A 25,058-nucleotide genomic window follows, 5' to 3' on the forward strand; every position below is an offset into this window, starting at 1 on the left:
CTGTGCGCCATTGCTCCTCATGCACACTTCACACTCCGGTCACTGAGGGTGCAGGGCGCTGGGGGGGGGCGCCCTGAGGGCAATATATGACACCTTGGCTGGCAAATCTACATCATATATAGTCCTAGAGGCTATATAGATGTAAAATTACCTCTGCCAGTATTCCAGAAAAAGCGGGAGAAAGTCAGTTGAAAAAGGGGCGGGGCTTCTCCCTCAGCACACTGGTGCCATTTTCTCTTCACAGTGCAGCTGGAAGACAGCTCCCCAGGCTCTCCCCTGTAGTTTTCAGGCTCAAAGGGTTAAAAAGAGAGGGGGGGCACAAAATTTAGGCGCAATATTGTATATACAAGCAGCTATTGGGAAAAATTCACTCAATATAGTGTTAATCCCAAAATTATATAGCGCTCTGGTGTGTGCTGGCATACTCTCTCTCTGTCTCCCCAAAGGGCTGTGTGGGGTCCTGTCCTCAGTCAGAGCATTCCGTGTGTGTGTGTGTGTGTGTGTGTGTGTGTGTGTGTGTGTGTGTGTGTGTGTGTGCGGTGTGTCGGTACGGCTGTGTCGACACGTTTGATGAGGAGGCTTATGTGATGGCAGAGCAGATGCCGATAAATGTGATGTCGCCCCCTGTGGGGCCGACACCAGAGTGGATGGATAGGTGGAAGGTATAAACCGACAGTGTCAACTCCTTACATAAAAGGCTGGATGACGTAACAGCTATGGGACAGCCGGCTTCTCAGCCCGCGCCTGCCCAGGCGTCTCAAAGGCCATCAGGGGCTCAAAAACGCCCGCTCCCTCAGATGGCAGACACAGATGTCGACACGGAGTCTGACTCCAGTGTCGACGAGGTTGAGACATATACACAATCCACTAGGAACATCCGTTACATGATCCCGGCAATAAAAAATAAGAATTTACTTACCGATAATTCTATTTCTCATAGTCCGTAGTGGATGCTGGGGACTCCGTCAGGACCATGGGGAATAGCGGCTCCGCAGGAGACAGGGCACAAAAAGTAAGCTTTTAGGATCACATGGTGTGTACTGGCCCCTCCCCCTATGACCCTCCTCCAAGCCTCAGTTAGGTACTGTGCCCGGACGAGCGTACACAATAAGGAAGGATCTTGAATCCCGGGTAAGACTCATACCAGCCACACCAATCACACCGTACAACTTGTGATTTGAACCCAGTTAACAGTATGATAACAACGAAGAAGCCTCTGAAAAGATGGCTCACAACAATAATAACCCGATTTTTGTAACAATAACTATGTACAAGTATTGCAGACAATCCGCACTTGGGATGGGCGCCCAGCATCCACTACGGACTATGAGAAATAGAATTATCGGTAAGTAAATTCTTATTTTCTCTAACGTCCTAGTGGATGCTGGGGACTCCGTCAGGACCATGGGGATTATACCAAAGCTCCCAAACGGGCGGGAGAGTGCGGATGACTCTGCAGCACCGAATGAGAGAACTCCAGGTCCTCCTTAGCCAGAGTATCAAATTTGTAAAATTTTACAAACGTGTTCTCCCCTGACCACGTAGCTGCTCGGCAAAGTTGTAATGCCGAGACCCCTCGGGCAGCCGCCCAAGATGAGCCCACCTTCCTTGTGGAGTGGGCATTTACAGATTTAGGCTGTGGCAGGCCTGCCACAGAATGTGCAAGTTGGATTGTGCTACAGATCCAACGAGCAATCGTCTGCTTAGACGCAGGAGCACCCATCTTGTTGGGTGCATACAGGATAAACAGCGAGTCAGATTTTCTGACTCCAGCCGTCCTTGAAATATATATTTTCAATGCTCTGACAACGTCCAGCAACTTGGAGTCCTCCAAGTCGCTAATAGCCGCAGGCACCACAATAGGCTGGTTCAAGTGAAAAGCCGAAACCACCTTAGGCAGAAACTGAGGACGCGTCCGCAGTTCTGCCCTGTCCAAATGGAAAATCAGATATGGGCTTTTGTACGATAAAGCCGCCAACTCTGATACTCTCCTGGCTGAAGCCAGGGCCAGTAGCATGGTTACTTACCATGTAAGATACTTCAAATCTACCGATTTGAGCGGCTCAAACCAATGGGATTTGAGAAAATCCAAAACTACGTTGAGATCCCACGGTGCCACTGGAGGCACAATCGGGGGCTGTATATGTAGTACACCTTTGACAAAGGTTTGTACTTCAGGCACTGAAGCCAATTTTTTCTGGAAGAAAATCGATAAGGCCGAAATTTGAACCTTAATAGACCCCAATTTGAGGCCCATAGACAATCCTGCCTGCAGGAAATGTAGGAATCGACCCAATTGAAATTCCTCCGTTGGGGCCTTCTTGGCCTCACACCACGCAACATATTTTCTCCACATGCGGTGATAATGTTGTGAGGTCACTTCCTTCCTGGCTTTAATCAAGGTAGGAATAACTTCCTCTGGAATGCCCTTTTCTTTTAGAATCCGGCGTTCAACCGCCATGCCGTCAAACGCAGTCGCGGTAAGTCTTGGAACATACAAGGTCCCTCCTGAAGCAGATCCCTTCTTAACGGTAGAGGCCACGGCTCTTCCGTGAGCATCTCTTGAAGTTCCGGGTACCAAGTCCTTCTCGGCCAATCCGGAGCCACGAGTATTGTTCTTACTCCCCGTAGCCGTATAATTCTCAGTACCTTTGGTATGAGAGGCAGAGGAGGAAACACATACACGGACTGGTACCCCCACGGTGTTACCAGAGCGTCCACAGCTATTGCCTGAGGGTCTCTTGACCTGGCGCAATATCTGTCCAGTTTCTTGTTGAGGCGGGACGCCATCATGTCCACCTTTGGTTTTTCCCAACGGTTCACAATCATGTGGAAGACTTCTGGATGAAGTCCCCACTCTCCCGGGTGGAGGTCGTGTCTGCTGAGGAAGTCTGCTTCCCAGTTGTCCACTCCCGGAATGAACACTGCTGACAGTGCTATGACATGATTTTCCGCCCAGCGAAGAATCCTTGCAGCTTCTGTCATTGCTCTTCTGCTTCTCGTGCCGCCCTGTCTGTTTACGTGGGCGACTGCCGTGATGTTGTCCGACTGGATCAACACCGGCTGACCCTGAAGCAGCGGTTTTTCCAGGCTTAGAGCATTGTAAATCGCTCTTAGCTCCAGTATATTTATGTGAAGAGACGTCTCCAGGTTCGACCACACGCCCTGGAAGTTTCTTCCCTGTGTGACTGCTCCCCAGCCTCGTAGGCTGGCATCCGTAGTCACCAGGACCCAGTCCTGTATGCCGAATCTGCGGCCCTCTAACAGATGGGCACTCTGCAACCACCACAGAAGAGACACCCTTGTTCTTGGTGACAGTGTTATCCGCTGATGCATGTGCAGATGCGATCCGGACCATTTGTCCAGCAGATCCCACTGAAATATTCGTGTGTGGAATCTGCCGAATGGAATTGCTTCGTAAGAAGCCACCATCTTTCCCAGGACTCTTGTGCATTGATGTACTGACACATTTCCTGGTTTTAGGAGGTTCCTGACAAGTTCGGATAACTCCCTTGCTTTCTCCTCCGGGAGAAACACCTTTTTCTGAACAGTGTCCAGAATCATTCCCAGGAACAGCAGACGTGTCGTCGGGGTCAATTGAGATTTTGGAAGATTCAGAATCCACCCGTGTTGTTGAAGCACTACTTGGGTTAGTGCTACTCCGACTTCCAGCTGTTCTCTGGACCTTGCCCTTATCAGGAGATCGTCCAAGTAAGGGATAATTAATACGCCTTTTCTTCGTAGAAGAACCATCATTTCGGCCATTACCTTGGTAAAGACCCGAGGTGCCGTGGACAAACCAAACGGCAGCGTTTGAAACTGATAATGACAGTTTTGTATCACGAACCTGAGATACCCTTGGTGTGAAGGGTAAATTGGGACATGCAGATAAGCATCTTTTATGTCCAGGGACACCATGAAGTCCCCTTCTTCCAGATTCGCTATCACTGCTCTGAGTGACTCCATCTTGAACTTGAATTTCTGTATGTACAGGTTCAAGGATTTCAGATTTAGAATAGGTCTTACCGAACCGTCCGGCTTCGGTACCACAAATAGTGTGGAATAATACCCCTTTCTCTATCGTCCTAGTGGATGCTGGGGTTCCTGAAAGGACCATGGGGAATAGCGGCTCCGCAGGAGACAGGGCACAAAAAGTAAAGCTTTTCCAGATCAGGTGGTGTGCACTGGCTCCTCCCCCTATGACCCTCCTCCAGACTCCAGTTAGATTTTTGTGCCCGCCCGAGAAGGGTGCAATTCTAGGTGGCTCTCATAAAGAGCTGCTTAGAGAAAGTTTAGCTTAGGTTTTTTATTTTACAGTGATTCCTGCTGGCAACAGGATCACTGCAACGAGGGACAGAGGGGAGAAGAAGTGAACTCACCTGCGTGCAGGATGGATTGGCTTCTTGGCTACTGGACATCAGCTCCAGAGGGACGATCACAGGTACAGCCTGGATGGTCACCGGAGCCGCGCCGCCGGCCCCCTTGCAGATGCTGAAGTAAGAAGAGGTCCAGAATCGGCGGCTGAAGACTCCTGCAGTCTTCTCTGTTGTAGGAGGGGTACCTTGACTATCACCTGCTGAGAATACAGCTTGTGAATGGCTTCCAATACAGTCGCCCTTTCTGAGGGAGACATTGGTAAAGCAGACTTTAGGAACCGGCGAGGGGGAGACTTTTCGAATTCCAACTTGTAACCCTGAGATACTACCTGCAGGATCCAAGGGTCCACCTGTGAGCGCGCCCACTGTGTGCTGAAAATCTTTAGTCGACCCCCCACCGCCCCTGAGTCCGCTTGCACAGCCCCAGCGTCATGCTGAGGGCTTTGTAGAAGCCGGGGAGGGCTTCTGTTCGTGGGAAGTAGTTGCTTGCTGCACCCTCTTACCCCTTCCTTTGCCTCTGGGCAAATATGACTGTCCTTTTGCCCGCTTGTTCTTATAGGAACGAAAGGACTGCGGCTGAAAAGACGGTGTCTTTTTCTGTTGGGAGGTGACCTGAGGTAAAAAAGTGGATTTTCCGGCTGTTGCCGTGGCCACCAGATCCGATAGACCGACCCCAAATAATTCCTCTCCTTTATACGGCAATACTTCCATATGCCGTTTGGAATCCGCATCACCTGACCACTGTCGCGTCCATAAACTTCTTCTGGCAGATATGGACATCGCACTTACTCTCGATGCCAGAGTGCAAATATCCCTCTGAGCATCTCGCATATAAAGAAAAGCATCCTTTAATTGCTCTATAGTCAATAAAATACTGTCCCTATCCAGGGTATCAATATTTTCAGTCAGGGAATCCGACCACACCACCCCAGCACTGCACATCCAGGCTGAGGCTATTGCTGGTCGCAGTATAACACCAGTATGTGTGTATATACTCTTCAGGGTAGTTTCCAGCCTCCTATCAGCTGGATCCTTGAGGGCTGCCGTATCAGGAGACGGTAACGCCACTTGTTTTGATAAGCGTGTGAGCGCCTTATCCACCCTAGGGGGTGTTTCCCAGCGCGCCCTAACCTCTGGTGGGAAAGGGTATAATGCCAATAACTTCTTTGAAATTAGCAGTTTTCTATCGGGGTTAACCCACGCTTCATCACACACGTCATTCAATTCCTCTGATTCTGGAAAAGCTACAGGTAGTTTTTTCACACCCCACATAATACCCCCCTTTGAGGTACCTGCAGTATCAGAGATATGCAAAGCCTCCTTCATTGCCGTGATCATATAACGTGTGGCCCTATTGGAAAATACGTTTCTTTCTTCACCGTCGACACTAGATTCATCTGTGTCGGTACCTGTGTCGACTGACTGAGGTAAGGGACGTTTTACAGCCCCTGACGGTGCCTGAGACGCCTGGACAGATACTAACTGGTTTTTCGGCCGTCTCATGTCGTCAACTGACTTTTGCAGCGTGCTAACATTATCACGTAATTCCATAATTAAAGCCATCCATTCCGGTGTCGACTCCCTAGGGGGTGACATCACCATTACCGGCAATTGCTCCGCCTCCACACCAACATCGTCCTCATACATGTCGACACACACGTACCGACACACAGCAGACACACAGGGAATGCTCTTATCGAAGACAGGACCCCACTAGCCCTTTGGGGAGACAGAGGGAGAGTTTGCCAGCACACACCAAAGCGCTATAAAAATGTATATAAACAACCCTAAAAGGTGTTGTTTCTGTTATATGCGCTTAATATATAAAAATATCGCCAAAATATGCCCCCCTTCTCTGTTTTACCCTGTTTCTGTAGTGCAGTGCAGGGGAGAGTCCTGGGAGCCTTCCTCACAGCGGAGCTGAGCAGGAAAATGGCGCTGTGTGCTGAGGAGAATAGGCCCCACCCCCTAAAATGGCGTGCTCTTCTCCCGGAGTTTGCGATATATGGCAGGGGTTAAATACATCCATATAGCCTCAAGGGCTATATGTGATGTATTTTAGCCATAGAAAAAGGTATTATACATTGCTGCCCAGGGCGCCCCCCCCAGCGCCCTGCACCCTCAGTGACCGCTGGTGTGAAGTGTGCCGACAACAATGGCGCACAGCTGCAGTGCTGTGCGCTACCTTATGAAGACTGAAAGTCTTCTGCCGCCTGTTTCCGGACCTCTGGACCTCTTCAACTTCGGCATCTGCAAGGGGGGTCGGCGGCACGGCTCCGGGACTGGACTCCATGGCTGGGCCTGTGTTCGATCCCTCTGGAGCTAATGGTGTCCAGTAGCCTAAGAAGCAAATCCATCCTGCACGCAGGTGAGTTCACTTCTCTCCCCTAAGTCCCTCGTAGCAGTGAGCCTGTTGCCAGCAGGACTCACTGAAAATAAGAAACCTAAAAAACTTTTTCTAAGCAGCTCTTTATGAGAGCCACCTAGATTGCACCCTGCTCGGACGGGCACAAAAACCTAACTGAGGCTTGGAGGAGGGTCATAGGGGGAGGGGCCAGTACACACCATGTGATCCTAAAAGCTTACTTTTTGTGCCCTGTCTCCTGCGGAGCCGCTATTCCCCATGGTCCTGACGGAGTCCCCAGCATCCACTAGGACGTTAGAGAAAATGTGTTACACATTTCTGACATTAACCCAAGTACCACTAAAAAAAGGGTTTTATGTTTGGGGAGAAAAAGCAGGCAGTGTTTTGTTCCCCCATCAAATGAGTGAATGAAGTGTGAAAAAGCGTGGGTTCCCCCGATAAGAAACTGGTAATTTCTAAAAAGTTACTGATGGCATACCCTTTCCCGCCAGAGGATAAGTTACGCTGGGAGATATCCCCTAGGGTGGATAAGGCGCTCACACGTTTGTCAAAAAAGGTGGCACTGCCGTCTTAGGATACGGCCACTTTGAAGGTACCTGCTGATAAAAAGCAGGAGGCTATCCTGAAGTCTGTATTTACACACTCAGGTACTAGACTGAGACCTGCAGATAGTGCTGCTGCAGCGTGGTCTGTAACCCTGTCAAACAGGGATACTATTTTGCGAACATAAGACGTCGTCTTATATATGAGGGATGCACAGAGGGATATTTTGCCGGCTGGCATCCAGAATTAATGCAATGTCCATTCTGTCAGGAGGGTATTAGAGACCCGACACTGGACAGGTGATGCTGACTTTAAAAGGCACATAGAGCCTTATAAGGGTGAGGAATTGTTTGGGGATGGTCTCTGGGACCTCGTATCCACAGCAACAGCTGGGAAGAAAATTTTTTACCTCAGGTTTCCTCACAGCCTAAGAAAGCACTGTATTATCAGGTACAGTCCTTTCGGCTTCAGAAAAGCAAGCGGGTCAAAGGCGCTTCCTTTCTGCACAGAGACGAGGGAAGAGGGAAAAAGCTGCACCAGTCAGCCAGTTCCCAGAATCAAAATTCTTCCCCCGCTTCCTCTGAGTCCACCGCATGACGCGGGGGCTCCACAGGCGTAGCCAGGTACGGTGGGGGGCCGCCTCAAAAATTTCAGCGATCAGTGGGCTCGCTCACAGGTGGATCCCTGGATCCTTCAAGTAGTATCTCAGGGGTACAAGCTGGAATTCGAGGCGTCTCCCCCCCGCCGTTTCCTCAAATCTGCCTTGCCGACAACTCCCTCAGGCAGGGAGGCTGTGCTAGAGGCAATTCACAAGCTGTATTCCCAGCAGGTGATAGTCAAGGTGCCCCTACTTCAACAAGGACGGGGTTACTATTCCACACTGTTTGTGGTACCGAAACCGGACGGTTCGGTGAGACCCATTTTAAATTTGAAATCCTTGAACACATACATAAAAAAATTCAAGTTCAAGATGGAATCGCTCAGGGCGGTTATTGCAAGCCTGGAGGAGGGGGATTACATGGTATCCCTGGACACCAAGGATGATTACCTACATGTCCCCATTTACCATCCTCAACAGGAGTACCTCAGATTTGTGGTACAGGATTGCCATTACCAATTCCAAACACTGCCGTTTGGACTGTCCACGGCACCGAGGGTCTTTACCAAGGTAATGGCAGAAATGATGATACTCCTTTGGAAAAAGGAAGTTTTAATTATCCCGTACTTGGACGATCTCCTTATAAAGGCGAGGTCCAAGGAGCAGTTGTTGGTCGGAGTAGCACTATCTCGGGAAGTGCTACAACAGCACGGATGGATTCTATACATTCCAAAGTCACAGCTGGTTCCTACCACACGCCTACTGTTCCTGGGGATGGTTCTGGACACAGTACAGAAAAAAGTGTTTCTCCCGCAGGAGAAAGCCAAGGAGCTGTCATCTCTAGTCAGAGACCTCCTGAAACCAAAACAGGTATCGGTGCATCACTGCACACGAGTCCTGGGAAAAATGGTAGCTTCTTACGAAGCAAAATTCCATTCTGCAGGTTCCATGCAAGAACCTTTCAGTGGGACCTCTTGGACAAGTGGTCGGGATCGCATCTTCAGATGCATCGGCTGATAACCCTGTCTCCAAGGACCAGGGTATCTCTACTGTGGTGGCTGCAGAGTGCTCATCTTCAAGAGGGCCGCAGATTCGGCATACAGGACTGGGTCCTGGTAACCACGGATGCCAGCCTTCGAGGCTGGGGGGCAGTCACACAGGGAAGAAATTTCCATGGACTTTGGTCAAGTCAGGAGTCATCCCTACACATAAATATTCTGGAACTGAGGGCCATTTACAATGCCCTAAGTCTGGCAAGGCCTCTGCTTCAAAACCAGCCGGAACTGATCCAATCAGACAACATCACGGCAGTCGCCCATGTAAACCGACAGGGCGGCACAAGAAGCAGGATGGCGATGGCAGAAGCCACAAGGATTCTCCGATGGGCGGAAAATCACGTCTTAGCACTGTCAGTAGTGTTCATTCCGGGAGTGGACAACTGGGAAGCAGACTTCCTCAGCAGACACGACCTACACCCGGGAGAGTGGGAACTTCATCCAAGTCTTCCAACTGTTGGTAAACCGTTGGGAAATGCCACAGGTGGACATGATGGAGTCCCGCCTAAACAAAAAACTAGATATTGCGCCAGGTCAAGGGACCCTCAGGCAATAGCTGTGGACGCTCTAGTGACCCCGTGGGTGTACCAGTCGGTTTATGTATTCCCTCCTCTGCCTCTCATACCAAAGGTACTGAGAATAATAAGAAAACGAGGAGTAAGAACGATACTCGTGGTTCCGGATGGGCCAAGAAGAGCTTGGTACCCAGAACTTCAAGAAATGATATCAGAGGACCCATGGCCTCTACCGCTCAGACAGGATCTGCTACAGCAGGGGCCCTGTCTGTTCCAAGACTTACCGGGGCTGCGTTTGACGGCATGGCGGTTGAATTCCGGATCCTAAAGGAAAAGGCATTCCGGAAGAAGTCATTCCTACGCTGATAAAAGCCAGGAAAGAAGTAACCGCAAACCATTATCACCGTATTTGGCGAAAATATGTTGCGTGGTGTGAGGCCAGGAAGGCCCCAACAGAGGAATTTCAGCTGGGTCATTTTCTGCACTTCCTACAGTCAGGGGTGACTATGGGCCTAAAATTGGGTTCCATTAAGGTCCAGATTTCGGCTCTGACGATTTTCTTCCAGAAAGAACTGGCTTCACTGCTTTGAGTTCAGACATTTGTAAAGGGAGTGCTACATATTCAGCCCCCTTTTGTGCCTCCTGTGGCACCTTGGGATCTCAACGTGGTGTTGAGTTTCTTAAAATCACATTGGTTTGAGCCACTTAAAACTGTGGATTTGAAATATCTCACGTGGAAAGTGGTCATGTTATTGGCCTTGGCTTCGGCCAGGCGTGTGTCAGAATTGGCGGCTTTGTCATGTAAAAGCCCTTATCTGATTTTCCATATGGATAGGGCAGAATTGAGGACTCGTCCCCAGTTTCTCCCTAAGGTGGTATCAGCTTTTCACTTGAACCAACCTATTGTAGTGCCTGCGGCTACTAGGGACTTGGAAGATTCCAAGTTACTGGACGTAGTCAGGGCCTTAAAAATTTATATTTCCAGGACGGCTGGAGTCAGGAAAACTGACTCGCTTTTTATCCTGTAGGCACCCAACAAAATAGGTGCTCCTGCTTCTAAGCAGACTATTGCTCGCTGAATTTGTAGCACAATTCAGCTGGAGCATTCTGCGGCTGGATTGCCGCATCCTAAATCAGTAAAAGCCCATTCCACGAGGAAAGTGGGCTCATCTTGGGCGGCTGCCCGAGGGGTCTCGGCTTTACAATTTTGCCGAGCTGCAACTTGGTCAGGGGCAAACACGTTTGCTAAATTCTACAAAATTGATACCCTGGCTGAGGAGGACCTTGTGTTTTCTCATTCGGTGCTGCAGAGTCATCCGCACTCTCCCGCCCGTTTGGGAGCTTTGGTATAATCCCCATGGTCCTTACGGAGTTCCCAGCATCCACTAGGACGTCAGAGAAAATAAGATTTTACTCACCGGTAAATCTATTTCTCGTAGTCCGTAGTGGATGCTGGGCGCCCATCCCAAGTGCGGATTGTCTGCAATACTTGTATGTAGTTATTGCCTAACTAAGGGTTATTGTTGAGCCATCTGTTGAGAGGCTCAGTTATATTTCATACTGTTAACTGGGTGTAGTATCACGAGTTATACGGTGTGATTGGTGTGGCTGGTATGAGTCTTACCCGGGATTCAAAATCCTTCCTTATTGTGTCAGCTCTTCCGGGCACAGTATCCTAACTGAGGTCTGGAGGAGGGTCATAGTGGGAGGAGCCAGTGCACACCAGATAGTACCTAATCTTTCTTTTAGAGTGCCCAGTCTCCTGCGGAGCCCGTCTATTCCCCCATGGTCCTTACGGAGTTCCCACCATCCACTACGGACTACGAGAAATAGATTTACCGGTGAGTAAAATCTTATTTTTGTTTGTTTACACATACAAAAATAAATTTAAATCATAAATCAGTGTGTGTCGGTTACTATATCCAGCTGGCAGCCTAGAACACAAAAATTGAAAAAATTAAAAAAAGAAAAAAAGGAGAAAAAGGAGAAAAAATTATTTCAACAATTTTTTAACGTAAAAAAAAGTTTAATGGGTTCGATTCATTAAGTCCATTGGGCACTACTGATTCCAGTCTATGGATCCACCTTGCTTCCAATTTCTTTAGAAGGAGTGACCTATCTCCGCCCCTTTTGGGAACTGGAACCCAATCGATAATACGGCACTTCAATGAGGCCACTTGGTGTCCTGCTATCAAAAAATGTTGGGCAACCGGCTTATCGGTGCATCCTGTTACCAGTGCTTGATGGATCGAGCTACGATGATTGGCCATTCTTTCTCTGAATGTACATGTAATCATTCCCACATATGGGAGGCCACATGGGCAGATCAACATATAGATTACATGGTCAAGGCGGCAATGTAGCCGAAATCTGATGCTGATCAACTTCCCACTTCGAGGGTGTGGGAACTTGCCCCCAGTCAGCATGGAACGACATGTGACACAGCCCAAACATTTTACGCAGCCCTATATATATATATTATACATACACAGTACAATCCCGGGATCCCGGGAATCCCAGGATTGAGCATTTTTCAATCCCGATCCCCGGGATTGGAAAAACGGCCCGGGATTGGCCTCCCTAGACCCAAGTCTAAGCACAGAATGCATTTATGTTTCATATACACCTTATACACACACACAGCAAAAATGTAAAGAAATGTCAAGTGCACAATAGCAGCTAGTAATCTCTCAGACTCCTATGAGGTCAACCCTCACCAAAAGTGCTCAAAAATAGGAAAAATTTGAAGCGCTGGTTAAGTCTTATTCTCCATTTTTCCTATTTTTGAGCACCTTATACACACAGCCTGAAGGTCATTTAATACAATATTTTTTATAACTTTGTGCATTAAACAAAGTTTGTGTACATTGAGTCATCAGAAAACAAAAGTTTCACTATCTCACTCTCACGTATTTCGGAATATTTGGATATGGGATACTCAACCTGTATCACTAAAGTGCTAGCTGCTGTAATAGAAAGAAGACACGGAAAGGGTATCTGAATATGAAATTATTTTCTTTATTCTTTTGCACAGCATTGTAACCATAACAAAGTAAACCTTTTACTACACATTTTTTGTATGTGTTCGCAGAACAGACCGCATTATTCACTACACACACTCAGGCTCTGGGACAAAGGGAGGGGGGATGTGGGGTGCTGATTATTCTTGCCCAGGATTAATGGAGGAGCCCCTGGTCAGCACCCTTTGCAGTGCATGGCGCCACTCATAATATTTTTTATATTTTTGCCAAAGTGGGTGTGGTCATACCTCCTGGAGTTGGCCACGCCTCCGCAGTACACAGGCCCTGGTCAGCTCTCAGCGGCCCTGCACACACTCTCAAGTCCGACCACCCCTAAGAAACACACACAGTGGAGGTAATGAATGAAGTGTAATTATTAATTCCCGATTTACACCTACTGCTCCTTTTGACTATCCCTCTTACAATGAAATAATAGTTTCTCCTAAAACAATGCTGAGTTTAGCCAAATACATGGATTCTATTGTTATCATGAGATTGTGGGGCTATAGGAACAGTCTATTACAAACAGAAGTTTAGTGTGATTCATTAGACTGCTCAGAAAGGAAGTGCGCTGCCTGACGTGGAATGTGGATGTGCAAATCGGGTCCAGATAAAGACACAGAACAAGATCCAGTCTCTGAGGTGGTATAACATTGTTGAGTGGAAATTGCGATGCAGGCCTTTGTACTTCAGCACATTCCCCTGAGAATGTGCCCCCTCCACCACCCTTATGTAACTTTAATCATCTCACTCCACAAACTAAAATATCCTTGTTGCATCAGTTTAAAAAGCAAGGCACACATTTACACCTACGATGAATCTGTTTAGGAGCGCCAACACTACCCATCTTCCCTCCACAGGCTGTGTAACATGCCACTACTATGCAAAAGCACCCATCTTGCTCTTTAACCCGCCACACTGCAACCTGCAGAAATGAATAGCAGAGGAAGGATGGATTCAGAGTATGGGTTGTGTCTAAATGGCACTGTATAGTCAGTTGTAGTTCACAGCAAGCAGCATGGGAGCAAGGAGGGGAGGAACAGCTGCTGACCCAGAGGCATGAGAAGACTCTGCAGCCTGTAAGGTAAGGGAGAGGACACTACATTGTCTGGTTGTGTGTGGCTTACTGACTGACTGTACAGTATGTATGTATGTATGTATGTATGCATGCATGTGTATGACTGTATACACTGGCGTGCGCAGCACATTTTATTAGGGGGTGCACCGTCGGAGGGGTGTGTCTAGCACCGCCTTTTGGGCGTGTCTAGCACTAACTATTGATGGTCAACGCATAAAATATACACCTTTGTACCAATCCTAATAAAGCAGATACATTGTCAGATGTTGTGGTGTGTACCAAACAAGCACCCTTGATGGCATTAACTGCAATTCCACTGCTCCTCCTCAGCCTGGTCTGGCTCCCCCTCTCTTTCCCCTGCAAGCTGCAGCAGCTTACTTACAAGTCAGTCACTCACTGACACTGACAGTCGCAGACTAGTACTGGAAAAACTAGTGACGTGTCAACGCTGCTGCCGGCCATCTGCCAGTATTGAATTTGTCTTCCTAAGAGAAACGCTGGCTGCATGCTGCTCCTCCTCAGTGGCTGGCATTGGCATAGCATAGAAGGAGAGAGGTGTGTATGTGGTGGGTGTGACGGGAGGGCATGCGAGCAGCATGACGTAATCACGTCACATCACACTGTTTTTGTACATGGTGGTGGAGCTGGGAATTTGAAAGCCGGTGGCAGTGGCACCCTTGATTAACCCAGGCGTCCAGTCAGTAATGCAGTCCTGACAGGGTGCAGCGCAGAGGGGACAGTAATCAGCCTGCTCGGCGATCGCTGCCTCAGGCATGTGAGATCGTGGTGCCAGACATTAGGGGGTGCCTGTGCGCACCAGGAACCCCCCCTGCGCACACCTATGTGTATGTACTGTATGTGTATCACCCTGTTTATACTGTATGTGTAAGGGAGGGGACACAATATTGTCTGTGTGTGTGTGACTATGTATGTATGTATGTATGTATGTATGTATGTATGTATGTGTATAGGTGTGACTGTATATATGGCTCTGTGTATGGGTGTGACTGTATGTGTATATGTGTGTGTGTGTGTGTGTGTGTGTGTGTGTGTGTGTGTGTGTGTTTATATGTGTTTTTTTATTTTTCTGCAATAGTTGGTAAAGGTAAAACACAACAAATATTAAACTTGAACTTCAGATAAGTGACAAAATGTAAATGGTTATTTCGATTTTCCTCCATCGTGAAAGTCATACGCCTGTGTCACTTTAAATGCTAATGTACAGACTAAACAAATCTCCAAAACTGTAAAACAAAGAAATAGAAGTAAATTGGGTACATGGCCGTAACTAGGGGTGTACAAGGTATGCCTTCGCCCAGGGCACAGGGGCTAAGGGTGGCACCTGAGGTTGGTTTGCAGGGTGAAATATTACAATATTGTTCCATCCCAGTATTCAATATCGTCCAAATTACATTTCATTTTTAGGTTGTTTTATTTTTAGTTACTTTATGGTTTACTATTAACTCCTTTTTTGGGGGAGGAGGTAGGATGTCTGAAGATAAATATGAGTCTCGAAAATAAAAGAGCTGGATGTTTGAGGCTGCAAGATTCTTTAGGATGAATAAAGAAGCGGAGACTGACAACTTTGCACCAAAATATATAGCAAAACTCTCAATGTTAAATGTTACCAAAACAAAAATTCACATATTTAACAGGAAACTATCATTAACAGTTTTATATTTATTCACCTTTAAGCAGTCTATCTTTTGCATAATAATGTTTTAGCTGTAGTATGTTGAAATGACCTACACTACTATATCAGCACATATGACGGGATACGTTCACCATGCCCGGCTGGCGGTCACGTGACCGATGCCGGAATCCCAACACCACTCGGCAGACCGGCGCCAGACATCCCAAAGGTAAGTATTGTGGAAAGCTTTATGGTTAGGGTCTGGGTGGCGGGGTTAGGGTTAGGCAAAAGCGGGGATTAAAGTTAGACACTAGGGGGGTGGGGTTAGCCCTCCAAGGGTTAGCCCTAGCCGCCACCCCCAAAGGTTTAGGGTATGGGTGTGTGTGTCGGGGGGTGGAAGGGGGATGCGGTCAAGATGCCGCCGGCCGGAATCCCGGCGGTCGAAATACCGACGCCGGAATCCCGACCGCCACAATCCCGACATATTCTCCCTCCGTGGGTGTCCACGACACCCATAGAGGGAGAATATAATAGTGTGCCGAGCGTAGCGAGGCACCGTGCCCGCAGCGTGGCGAGCGAAGCGAGCCCGCAAGGGGCTGCGTTCCGCTCGCCACCCCTGTCGGGATTGTGTGGTCGGGATTCCGGCGTCGGTATTACGACCGCCGGGATTCCGGCCGGCGGCATTTAGTACTGATCCCGTGGAAGGATTAAAAATACTTACTCCCCTGTACTGTGAGGATCTTTAATGTTGGGATGGCGGTGTCGGTGACCACCAGCATTCTGACTGCCGTGATAGCATACCACACCCCCTATGACCTGTGGTGACCTTAAAAGAAAAGTATCTTCAAAAAACACTAGAGAATGTAATGTCAAATTTTGCAGGGATACTGACAAACTGCAGGACTAATTTAGGACATAAGGTGAAAAAAATAATGTATAAACAAGACACATAAAATAAATATTTTTTAACACTACAAAATGTAAAGGCACAAAGTAAAACACATTAATGACAGTTTCCCAGTGACTACTTTCTCACAATTTTCTGTCTTTTCTAAAATTATTTCAACACTAATATTCTAAAGTCAGTTAGCAATTACATTATACATACAATATTATTTACAAAAATAAAACATATCCAATAACACTACTGTAAACATAAATAGCTGATATAAACGTATAGGGGTGATTCAGAGGTGGATGCTAATGTCATCGCTGCAGTGATTTAGGACACAGCGGCTGTGCAAAATATGTCGCAGCTGCTGGAATATGTATTAAGGCGCCCACTTGAGGTATCTCAGATCAGCCTCTTGTGTATGAAGACGCAGCAGACATCGGATGCATATCAGTCTATAATAAAGTTTCTGGGTAACCCTATATTCGCACAGCATGGTCAATGGAGCCATTGTAACTAAGGGTCGCAGTCGCAAGCTGTGACACACCCCCAAAACTGTCGCAACACTCCTGCGTTTGAGTGGCCTCTCCCCCATCCCACAAATGTTTCCTGCCTGTCACTCACTTTGCTTATAAATCCTCACTACGAGCGCCACTGCGGAGCATTGCAGTGTGACTTATAGGCATGCGCAGTGGCAGAAAAAACGCTCCACTGCATACATCATTCACACTGCATACATCTCTGAATCAGGCCCATTGTCAGAATTAATAATCATTAATTGAAATGGTAGAACAATGGAAGCAACCATTCGTTGGGCTGACCATTCATGATGAAGCAGCCCTAGCAATCTCAGTGGTTCCTAGTGGGTTAATAGGCTGCATTGTCATAAATATTGGTCCGGCCCATAAATCTCTGCCTCCACTGTGTGACAGGCCTGCTTTAAGTAAACATTAACAGAGTCATCAAGGTTTTTTTTTTTATCTTAGCATGATATGTTATTTACACTTTGTGGCTTTATTAGGCTCGTTGTGCGTTGTGCTGGTCAAGTTGGGTTTCACATCGGATGATTGTCCAGCTTTGGTGTCTTCAGTGGAACATCTCTTTGTTGATCCACAGCAGACTACGGGTCTCATTGGGCTTACACTCATATTCGATGCTGCTGAAGCTGTTTCCCCACTGGCAGTGATCTCTTTTATGGTAGTTGTAGAACTTAACTTGCCATACTGTCTCAAAGCTACCAATGTCATCAAACTGCGGAGAAATCAAAAGAATAATAAATTCAATTATATATTTATGAACAGTCCCTGTCCCAGTGGAGCTTACAATCTATACCCTATCACATGGTCATATATACACTCTAGGTTTTTGTTTGCATTGTTTTTTTTTTTTTTTAGCAGAAGCCAAATAACATCTGAATGTTTTTGGAGTGTGGGAGGAAACCCATGCAACACTAGAACATATAAACTCTACACATAGATGGCATTGGTCAGGCATTGAACTTATGAACTCAGGGCTTGTGAGTCAGTAATGCCAACCACTACATCAACCGTGCTGCATTTTTAATTATGATTACTTTGCAAAGAATCAGGTATATTCCATATTGTCATTATAATGTAGAAGGGAAACAGCTGAAATATGTACAGCATTCTTAAATAGAACTTTGGTTAGCTAGAAAAGAGGTAATAAGTGTAGAGATCCGGTCTCGGATAAGTAAACACAATCCTCTTCATTCCTCACTGCTACTTTATAACAGCGTGCCCAGGCTGACGTTAGCTGTACTTGATGACTGGTATAACTATATAACTGCTATATGGAAAAAACAATATTCATAAAATTACATATAAGAAGGAAAATACAGTATAATGACTATAATCCAAGTGGTACTCGGGCATTTGTCTACTGTCTATTCACTTGGGCACTGGCATAAATAGATACTGTGCTTGGCACGTCCTACAATGTCACTGCTGCAGCATATCATTATTTTCTAGTCAAATGCTACGTCCAGGTTACTATAAGGCATACCTTCCAACATTGTCAAAAGTGCCCACAAGGCCATGCCCCCTGGCGTACAACATTTTGGGGGCTAGACCGAGTGTCACGTCCCCAATTTCTCGATGGGATCTTGCCCGGCACTCTGGGAACTCTAGCCTCTCACAGCACAGCCCTTCCAGGGAGAGTCCTGCCCAGGGTCATGGTACTGTAATTGTGTCATTGTGGCTCCGCCTCCCCACTGTTCAAAGTCACAATTTGTGGCTTTTTAAAGTGGGGGTGGCGCCCTGATGATGTAATTCAAATGTGAGTCCTACAGTATTATCAAAAACCCTGGCTGCCCACTTTACACGGGAAGTGGGAGGCATGCAGAGACTGTACCCCTGCTTTTGCCAATACTGGAGAGCCCCCCAAAACTTGTGCTTTTTCCCCACATTCTAGGAGAGTTGGCAAGCATAGGGTGAAGCCCTAAGTGAGGGCTGAGGTAGCAGAGAAGCCCCAAACACTGATGGGAAGTGCTACAGAGGTGTGAGGGCTGAGTGAGAGCTGGGATAAATGCAGAACTGTGATAAATATCTTTGTACACATTTGTGACCACTGTGACCTCAGCTCACACATGTGTACTGGGCAAATACGGCAGTACAAACATTCACTTATAGGAAAGTAGCAGTGTTGCAGGTCAGAGACACAGATGATTGTCAGATCAGCTGTGCCCTTACCGGTGTAGAATTGTTCTGGTAATTTACTATCCATCGCTGCAGCTCGCGCTGAGGACCTTATTCAGCATCAGTTGCAGTTTTACTAAATTAGCAAAACTGCAACTGGGGCCCGCCCAACACAGGCAAGGACGCCTAGCATGCAAATGGCCACCAGCGATGCGATCGCAATTGAATTGCGATCACATTGATGTTCCCACAAAATAATGGATGCCCCCTGCCTGCGCAGCATGGCTGCAAAAACAGGCACAGGTTGGCCATGTGTGACGTCACGCAGCCTCCCCAAAAACTGGCCGGACCTGCCTGTGTTCCTGATGCCAGGCCACCGCAACACAGCCGTCAACCGCCCCGCTAACACCTCTCTGCCTGTCAATTAATTTCACATCAGGCAAGTGCGCACTTGTAGGAAAATCGGCAGTATGTTATCGCATCTCAGATGCAATCCATACTGAATAAGGCACTGAGCTGGATACTAGGGGGTCTATTCATGAAGCATTGAAAAAAGTGGAGTAGTGAGCCTGTGGAGAAGGTGCCCAAGGCAACCAATAAGCTGCTCTGTACAATTGTATAGTATGCAAATTATACATGTTACTTCAATGCTGATTGGTTGCCATGGGCAACTTCACTGGCTCAGACTCAGCTGATTAAAATGATATGCGGCATACCTATATTCTGTGTGCGTCTGTGGCTGTATCTGCATGTAAAATGGAAACACTGGAAAACACTGTAGTGCAGCATTTCGTATGCAGCAGGGCCGGCTCCAGGCCTACTAGCACCCTGAGCGAGAAAATGTAAAAGTGCCCCCCCCCCCCCTTCCTAACCCATATGCGCGCGCCTCCAGGAAAAGTGGGCATGGCCTCCTGGAAAAGTGGGCATGGCCTCAAAACTTCATATTATCAGACTATAAATAAATATATTTTCACACCCCCTCTACGCACACAATTAGCAGCCTTACACATAACAGCCACAGTAGTGTTCCTTACACACAATGTCTCCAGTATAGTGTCAGATACACATAATGTCTCCAGTATAGTGCCAGATACACATAATGTGCAGTGCCAGCTACACATGACATGCCCCCCAGCAGTGCCTGCTATACATGACATGCCCAGCAGCCGTGCCAGCTACACATGACATGCCCCCCAGCAGTGCCAGCTACACATGACATGCCCCCCAGCAGTGCCAGCTACACATGACATGCCCCCCAGCAGTGCCAGCTACACATGACATGCCCCGCAGCAGTGCCAACTACACATGACATGCCCCCCAGCAGTGCCAGCTACACACAATATGCCCCCCAGCAGTGCCAGCTACACATGATAGTGTTCACTTTTTAGGGCAGGGTGCTGATCACAGGAAGGGCACATTTTTAAGTTAGGAGGGCAAAATGATGTACATACTGTAATGCTTGGTGCTCCCCTACCTACATGCCAAAGCATGCGCCGCAAAAATTTAGGGGCGTTGCTTCGTGGGGAAGGTGCGTGGCCACATAATAGTGGCAATTCGCATTACACCACACAGTAGTGCAGCTAATACACTTTGCGTCAGGCAGAGCACTGAGACACATTGCGCCAGGCAGAGCACTGAGACACATTGCGCCAGGCAGAGCACCGAGACACACTGCGCCAGACAGAGCACCGAGACACATTGCGCCAGGCAGAGCACCGAGACACACTGCGCCAGGCAGAGCACCGAGACACATTGCGCCAGGCAGAGCACCGAGACACATTGCGCCAGGCAGAGCACCGAGACACATTGCTCCAGGCAGAGCACCGAGACACATTGCGCCAGGCAGATCACCGAGACACATTGCGCCAGGCAGAGCACCGAGACACATTGCGCCAGGTAGAGCACCGAGACACATTGCGCCAGGTAGAGCACTGACACACATTGAGAGCACAGAGACACATTGCGCCAGGTAGAGCACTGAGACACATTGCCTAGCCACAGATGCCTAGCGGGAACACTACATGATATGCTCCCCAGCAGTGCCAGCTACACATGACATGCCCCCCAGCAGTGCCAGCTACATGTGACATGCCCCCCAGCAGTGCCAGCTATACGTGACATGCACCCCAGCAGTGCCAGCTACACGTGACATGCCCCCCAGCAGTGCCAGATACATAAATGGCCACACAGTTCCAGATACATAAATGCCCCTACAGTGCCAGATACATAAATGCCCCCACAGTGCCAGATATGCCCCCACAGTGCCAGATACATAAATGCCCCCATAGTGCCAGATAAATAAATGCCCCCACAGTGCCAGATACATAAATGCCCCCACAGTGCAGATATGCCCCCACAGTGCCAGATATGCCCCCAGTGCCAGATACATAAATGCCCCCACAGTGCCAGATACATAAATGCCCCCACAGTGCCAGATACATAAATGCCCACAGTGCCAGATACATAAATGCCCCCACAGTGCCAGATACATAAATGCCCACACAGTGCACATATGCCCCCACAGTGCCAGATACATAAATGCCCCCACAGTGCAGATATGCCCCCACAGTGCCAGATACATAAATGCCCCCACAGTGCAGATATGCCCCCACAGTGCCAGATATGCCCCCACGGTGCCAGATACATAAATGTCCCCAGTGCCAGATACATAAATGCCCCCACAGTTCCAGATACATAAATGCCCCCACAGTGCAGATAAGCCCCCACTGTGCCAGATACATAAATGCCCCCACAGTGCCAGATACATAAATGCCCCCACAGTGCAGATATGCCCCCACAGTGCCAGATACATAAATGCCTCCACGGTGCAGATATGCCCGCACAGTGCAGATATGCCCCCATAGTGCCAGATACATAAATGCCCCCACAGTGCAGCTATGACCCCACAGTGCCCGATCCATAAATGCCCCCCCACAATACCTGCGTCACTGGGAGGGGGGAGAGCTGCTGAGGGCGCGGGCACCTTGCGGACTCTTCTAAAAAGGTTGTGTGCGCGCATAGCGGGTATCGCTGCAGGCTGGGCTGGCTCCAGGCAGGAATATAGCGGCACCAGCATGCGGCGCCCATTAAGGGTGGCGCCCCGCGCGGCCGCTCTAATCGAACATGCCTGGAGCCGGCCCTGGTATGCAGATACAGCTGCGGTCGCACACAAAGTAGGCATGCCGCATATTATTTTAATCAACATAAGCTGCTTCTGCGTCCAATTCACATTGTTTTGCGAATAAGAGATTTTAATGGAAAAAGTTGCAAGAAAAGATGGCGTGACTAGGGGGGCTGTTTAACATACAGCGAGGCTAGATGTAAGTGGACACATCTGTATATGGAATTTGGCAATTTCATCTTGACTTTAGTTTCACTATTGTGCAGTGTCATTTTCATTTTTTCCTTACAAGAACAGCCCATAAGTACTGTAATTAACTTTTTATTGGTAACATTTTTAATTTATTTTTTATCTTTAATTTATATTAGGCAGAGGCATGGAACATACAGCATTGGCTCACACAGGAAATACCGGGCTGGCCGAATAAACCCCCAGTTACCCAAATATTTGTTTGTCATTGTGCCTATCTCTGATAGAAGCTATTTTGGGAGTGATAATACCGTGAATCAGAGATCATGTGTCTGGGGGCTGAACTTCCTTATTACAATTAAAGCAGAACTTGCCTTATTAACTCGAATATTTATTTTTAGATCTTTATTTTTTTGTGTTCAGTGAAAACAAACGGTATATATAGGGTAAAGGTGAGCCAAGATGATCCTACACAGAAGCAAGGGCACATGTGTGTACCTTTCTGAATAAATGCTTTGGGATCAATTCAATTAGGTGCGAGTTGGCTTATGTGAGCCATTTTCACGGCGAACCTGCACAGCTAATTACATGCTATCCAATCCCAAACTCGCATTATTTTTTCAGAGCATGCCAAAGGGTAGGGAAAATCTTTATGTATTTGGACGTTTTCATTTAGCTTAATTGGACCAATAATTACATGTCATTATTGGGGTAAAAAAAAAATGGCCTCAAATTACCCCCCCCCCCCCATTTTTTTTTGCATTTTTCTGTTAAATGTATCTGTAATTAAACAAGAATATTTAGGTTTTTATCATTTTACTTTAAAAATAAAAATAATGGACAAATCAGCCATTTACGCCTACTAATAGCCTTCTATATAATTCTGCTCACGTAGATGGCACTTTCTTGGGGTCCAGGAAGGTCTCCCCACTTTTCCATGCACTTTTCCCAGGTTGCATTTTGTAGAGATTTGCACACCCTCGCCGCATGTACCGCAAATATGCATTTCTAATTGGATCTCGCATTTATCGGGTATGCACATTCTTGCGAAGTCTGTGAGCAGGGGCGTATCTAGAGAGGAGGGGACCCGTGTGCAGTCTCCGGGTGTGGGCCCCCTCCTCTCCCGTCGCCGGCAGCAGTGCTGTTAGCGTTCTGTCTGAGTACTAGAGACTCTGGCACAGTGCCAGAGTCTACAGCGCATGCGCAAGTCTCAGAAATAAATGGCGCTCTAGTGCTCAGCGCTGCTGCGGCTGCCAGCTACGGGACTCTGGAGAGGAGGGGACCCACACCCGGACACCAGAAAGGTAAGTATATAGAAGAAATGGGTGCAGTGTGTGTGGTGTGGGCCCCCTCTGGACCCAGGGGCCCGTGTGCACAGCACGGGATCCGGTCTGAAGATCGACACTGTCTAGGTCGACAATGTTTAGGTCGACCACTATAGGTCGACAGTCACTAGGTCGACAGGGTTGGAAGGTCGACAGAGTTTCTAGGTTGACATGTGCTAGGTCGACAGGTTAAAAGGTCAACATGAGTTTTTCACATTTTTTTTCTTTTTTTGAACTTTTTCATACTAAACGATCCACGTGGACTACGATTGGAACGGTAATCTGTGCCGAGCGCAGCGAGCCATGCAAGGGGACACGGTGCACTCTACAAAGAAAATGACACCCAAAACCCCCAAAAAAACCTCATGTCGACCTTTTGACCTGTCGACCTAGCACATGTCGACCTAGAACCCCTGTCGACCTTCAAACTCTGTCGACCTAGTGACTGTCGACCTATAGTGGTCAACCTAAACATTGTTGACCTAGACACTGTCGATCTAATGATCCACACCGCACACACTGCACCCATTATACTGTAGATACGCCGCTGTCTGTGAGTTTCGTGAAACAAATTCACATTCGCAAACTGGCCACTAGTTGGATCGGGCCCTTTGTGTGGTCGTATTTAGTGAAGAGATGAATGCACTACAGGAAAGTCTGCCTGAGTCACCTGAACACAAGCTGGAAACACAGTAATGTAACATACGCCTATAGCTTAATGCAGGAGTTTATTTTGGTGTTATTGATTATATTGACTGCTGTCAAAAAAAACTTTGAATTCTACATTTTACACAAGTAACAACCATACATGATACTGCCATCTGTGCCAAGAACATCGAAGTCACATTATACATACGGAATACATATGTTTTACCTGAAGATATAAAGGGCAGGATGTACTAATGCACATCGCCGCCCAGCGTCCCGATGCTAATCGCATATGTACTTACATATGCGATTAGCATTGCGGAGGACAGCTCTACCGATAAGAGCTGTCCTACATGATCCCCTGCTGCTGCCTGACTTCTGGGATTCGGCCCCGGGAGCCAGTCTGCGCATGCGCAGGGTGACGGGGGTGGGTGCGAGGCATGCTGGGAGGGATTCGATTGGATCCCTCACACAGCGCTGCGGAGAGAAGTCCATAGGCTTCTATGGGGTATAAAGACAAGAAAAAAGGGCGCCCGTAACCTTCAACCCTATGGGAACTTCCTAATGCTGCACAATTTGGGAAAAAAGGGGGAGGTTGCCTTGTCATTTTGGGTGGGATGTACTAAATGGAAAATGCGGTAAACTCCCGTTTACCGCATTTTCCTTATGCACTAACCCCCGGCCGGCAGGTTAGCGCTGCGGCGGGGTTCTCCAGCTTTTGCTGGCGATACCCCATAGAACAAATGGAAAGAACCAATCTGTGCGCAAAAGGATCAAAGTTAAAAATAAGATTTTACTTACCGGTAAATCTATTTCTCGTAGTCCGTAGAGGATGCTGGGACTCCGTAAGGACCATGGGGAATAGACGGGCTCCGCAGGAGATAGGGCACTTTAAGAAAGCTTTGGACTCTGGGTGTGCACTCGCTCCTCCCTCTATGCCCCTCCTCCAGACCTCAGTTAAGGAAACTGTGCCCAGAGGAGATGGACAGTACGAGGAAGGATTTTTGTAAATCTAAGGGCGAGATTCATACCAGCCACACCAATCA

At 47.8% G+C, this 25,058-nt stretch overlaps 1 protein-coding gene across 8 annotated transcripts in view; it reads right to left on the bottom strand.

Moving 5' to 3' along the window:
• PLEK (pleckstrin) overlaps nucleotides 1-25,058 on the bottom strand; it is a 513,179-nt gene that overhangs the window by 232,825 nt on the left and 255,296 nt on the right. The window contains exon 3 of one of the 8 annotated variants that reach the window (XM_063918399.1): nucleotides 12,451-17,326. The exons of the other annotated variants lie outside the window; for them this stretch is intronic. Coding sequence (XP_063774469.1) covers nucleotides 17,162-17,326 — 165 coding nt within the window. The 3' untranslated portion in view covers nucleotides 12,451-17,161. Of the gene's footprint in view, nucleotides 1-12,450; nucleotides 17,327-25,058 lie in introns of those variants that run through there. 8 annotated transcript variants of the gene reach the window in all.

This window comes from Pseudophryne corroboree, chromosome 4, assembly GCF_028390025.1.
Source record: "Pseudophryne corroboree isolate aPseCor3 chromosome 4, aPseCor3.hap2, whole genome shotgun sequence".
NCBI lineage: Eukaryota > Metazoa > Chordata > Amphibia > Anura > Myobatrachidae > Pseudophryne > Pseudophryne corroboree.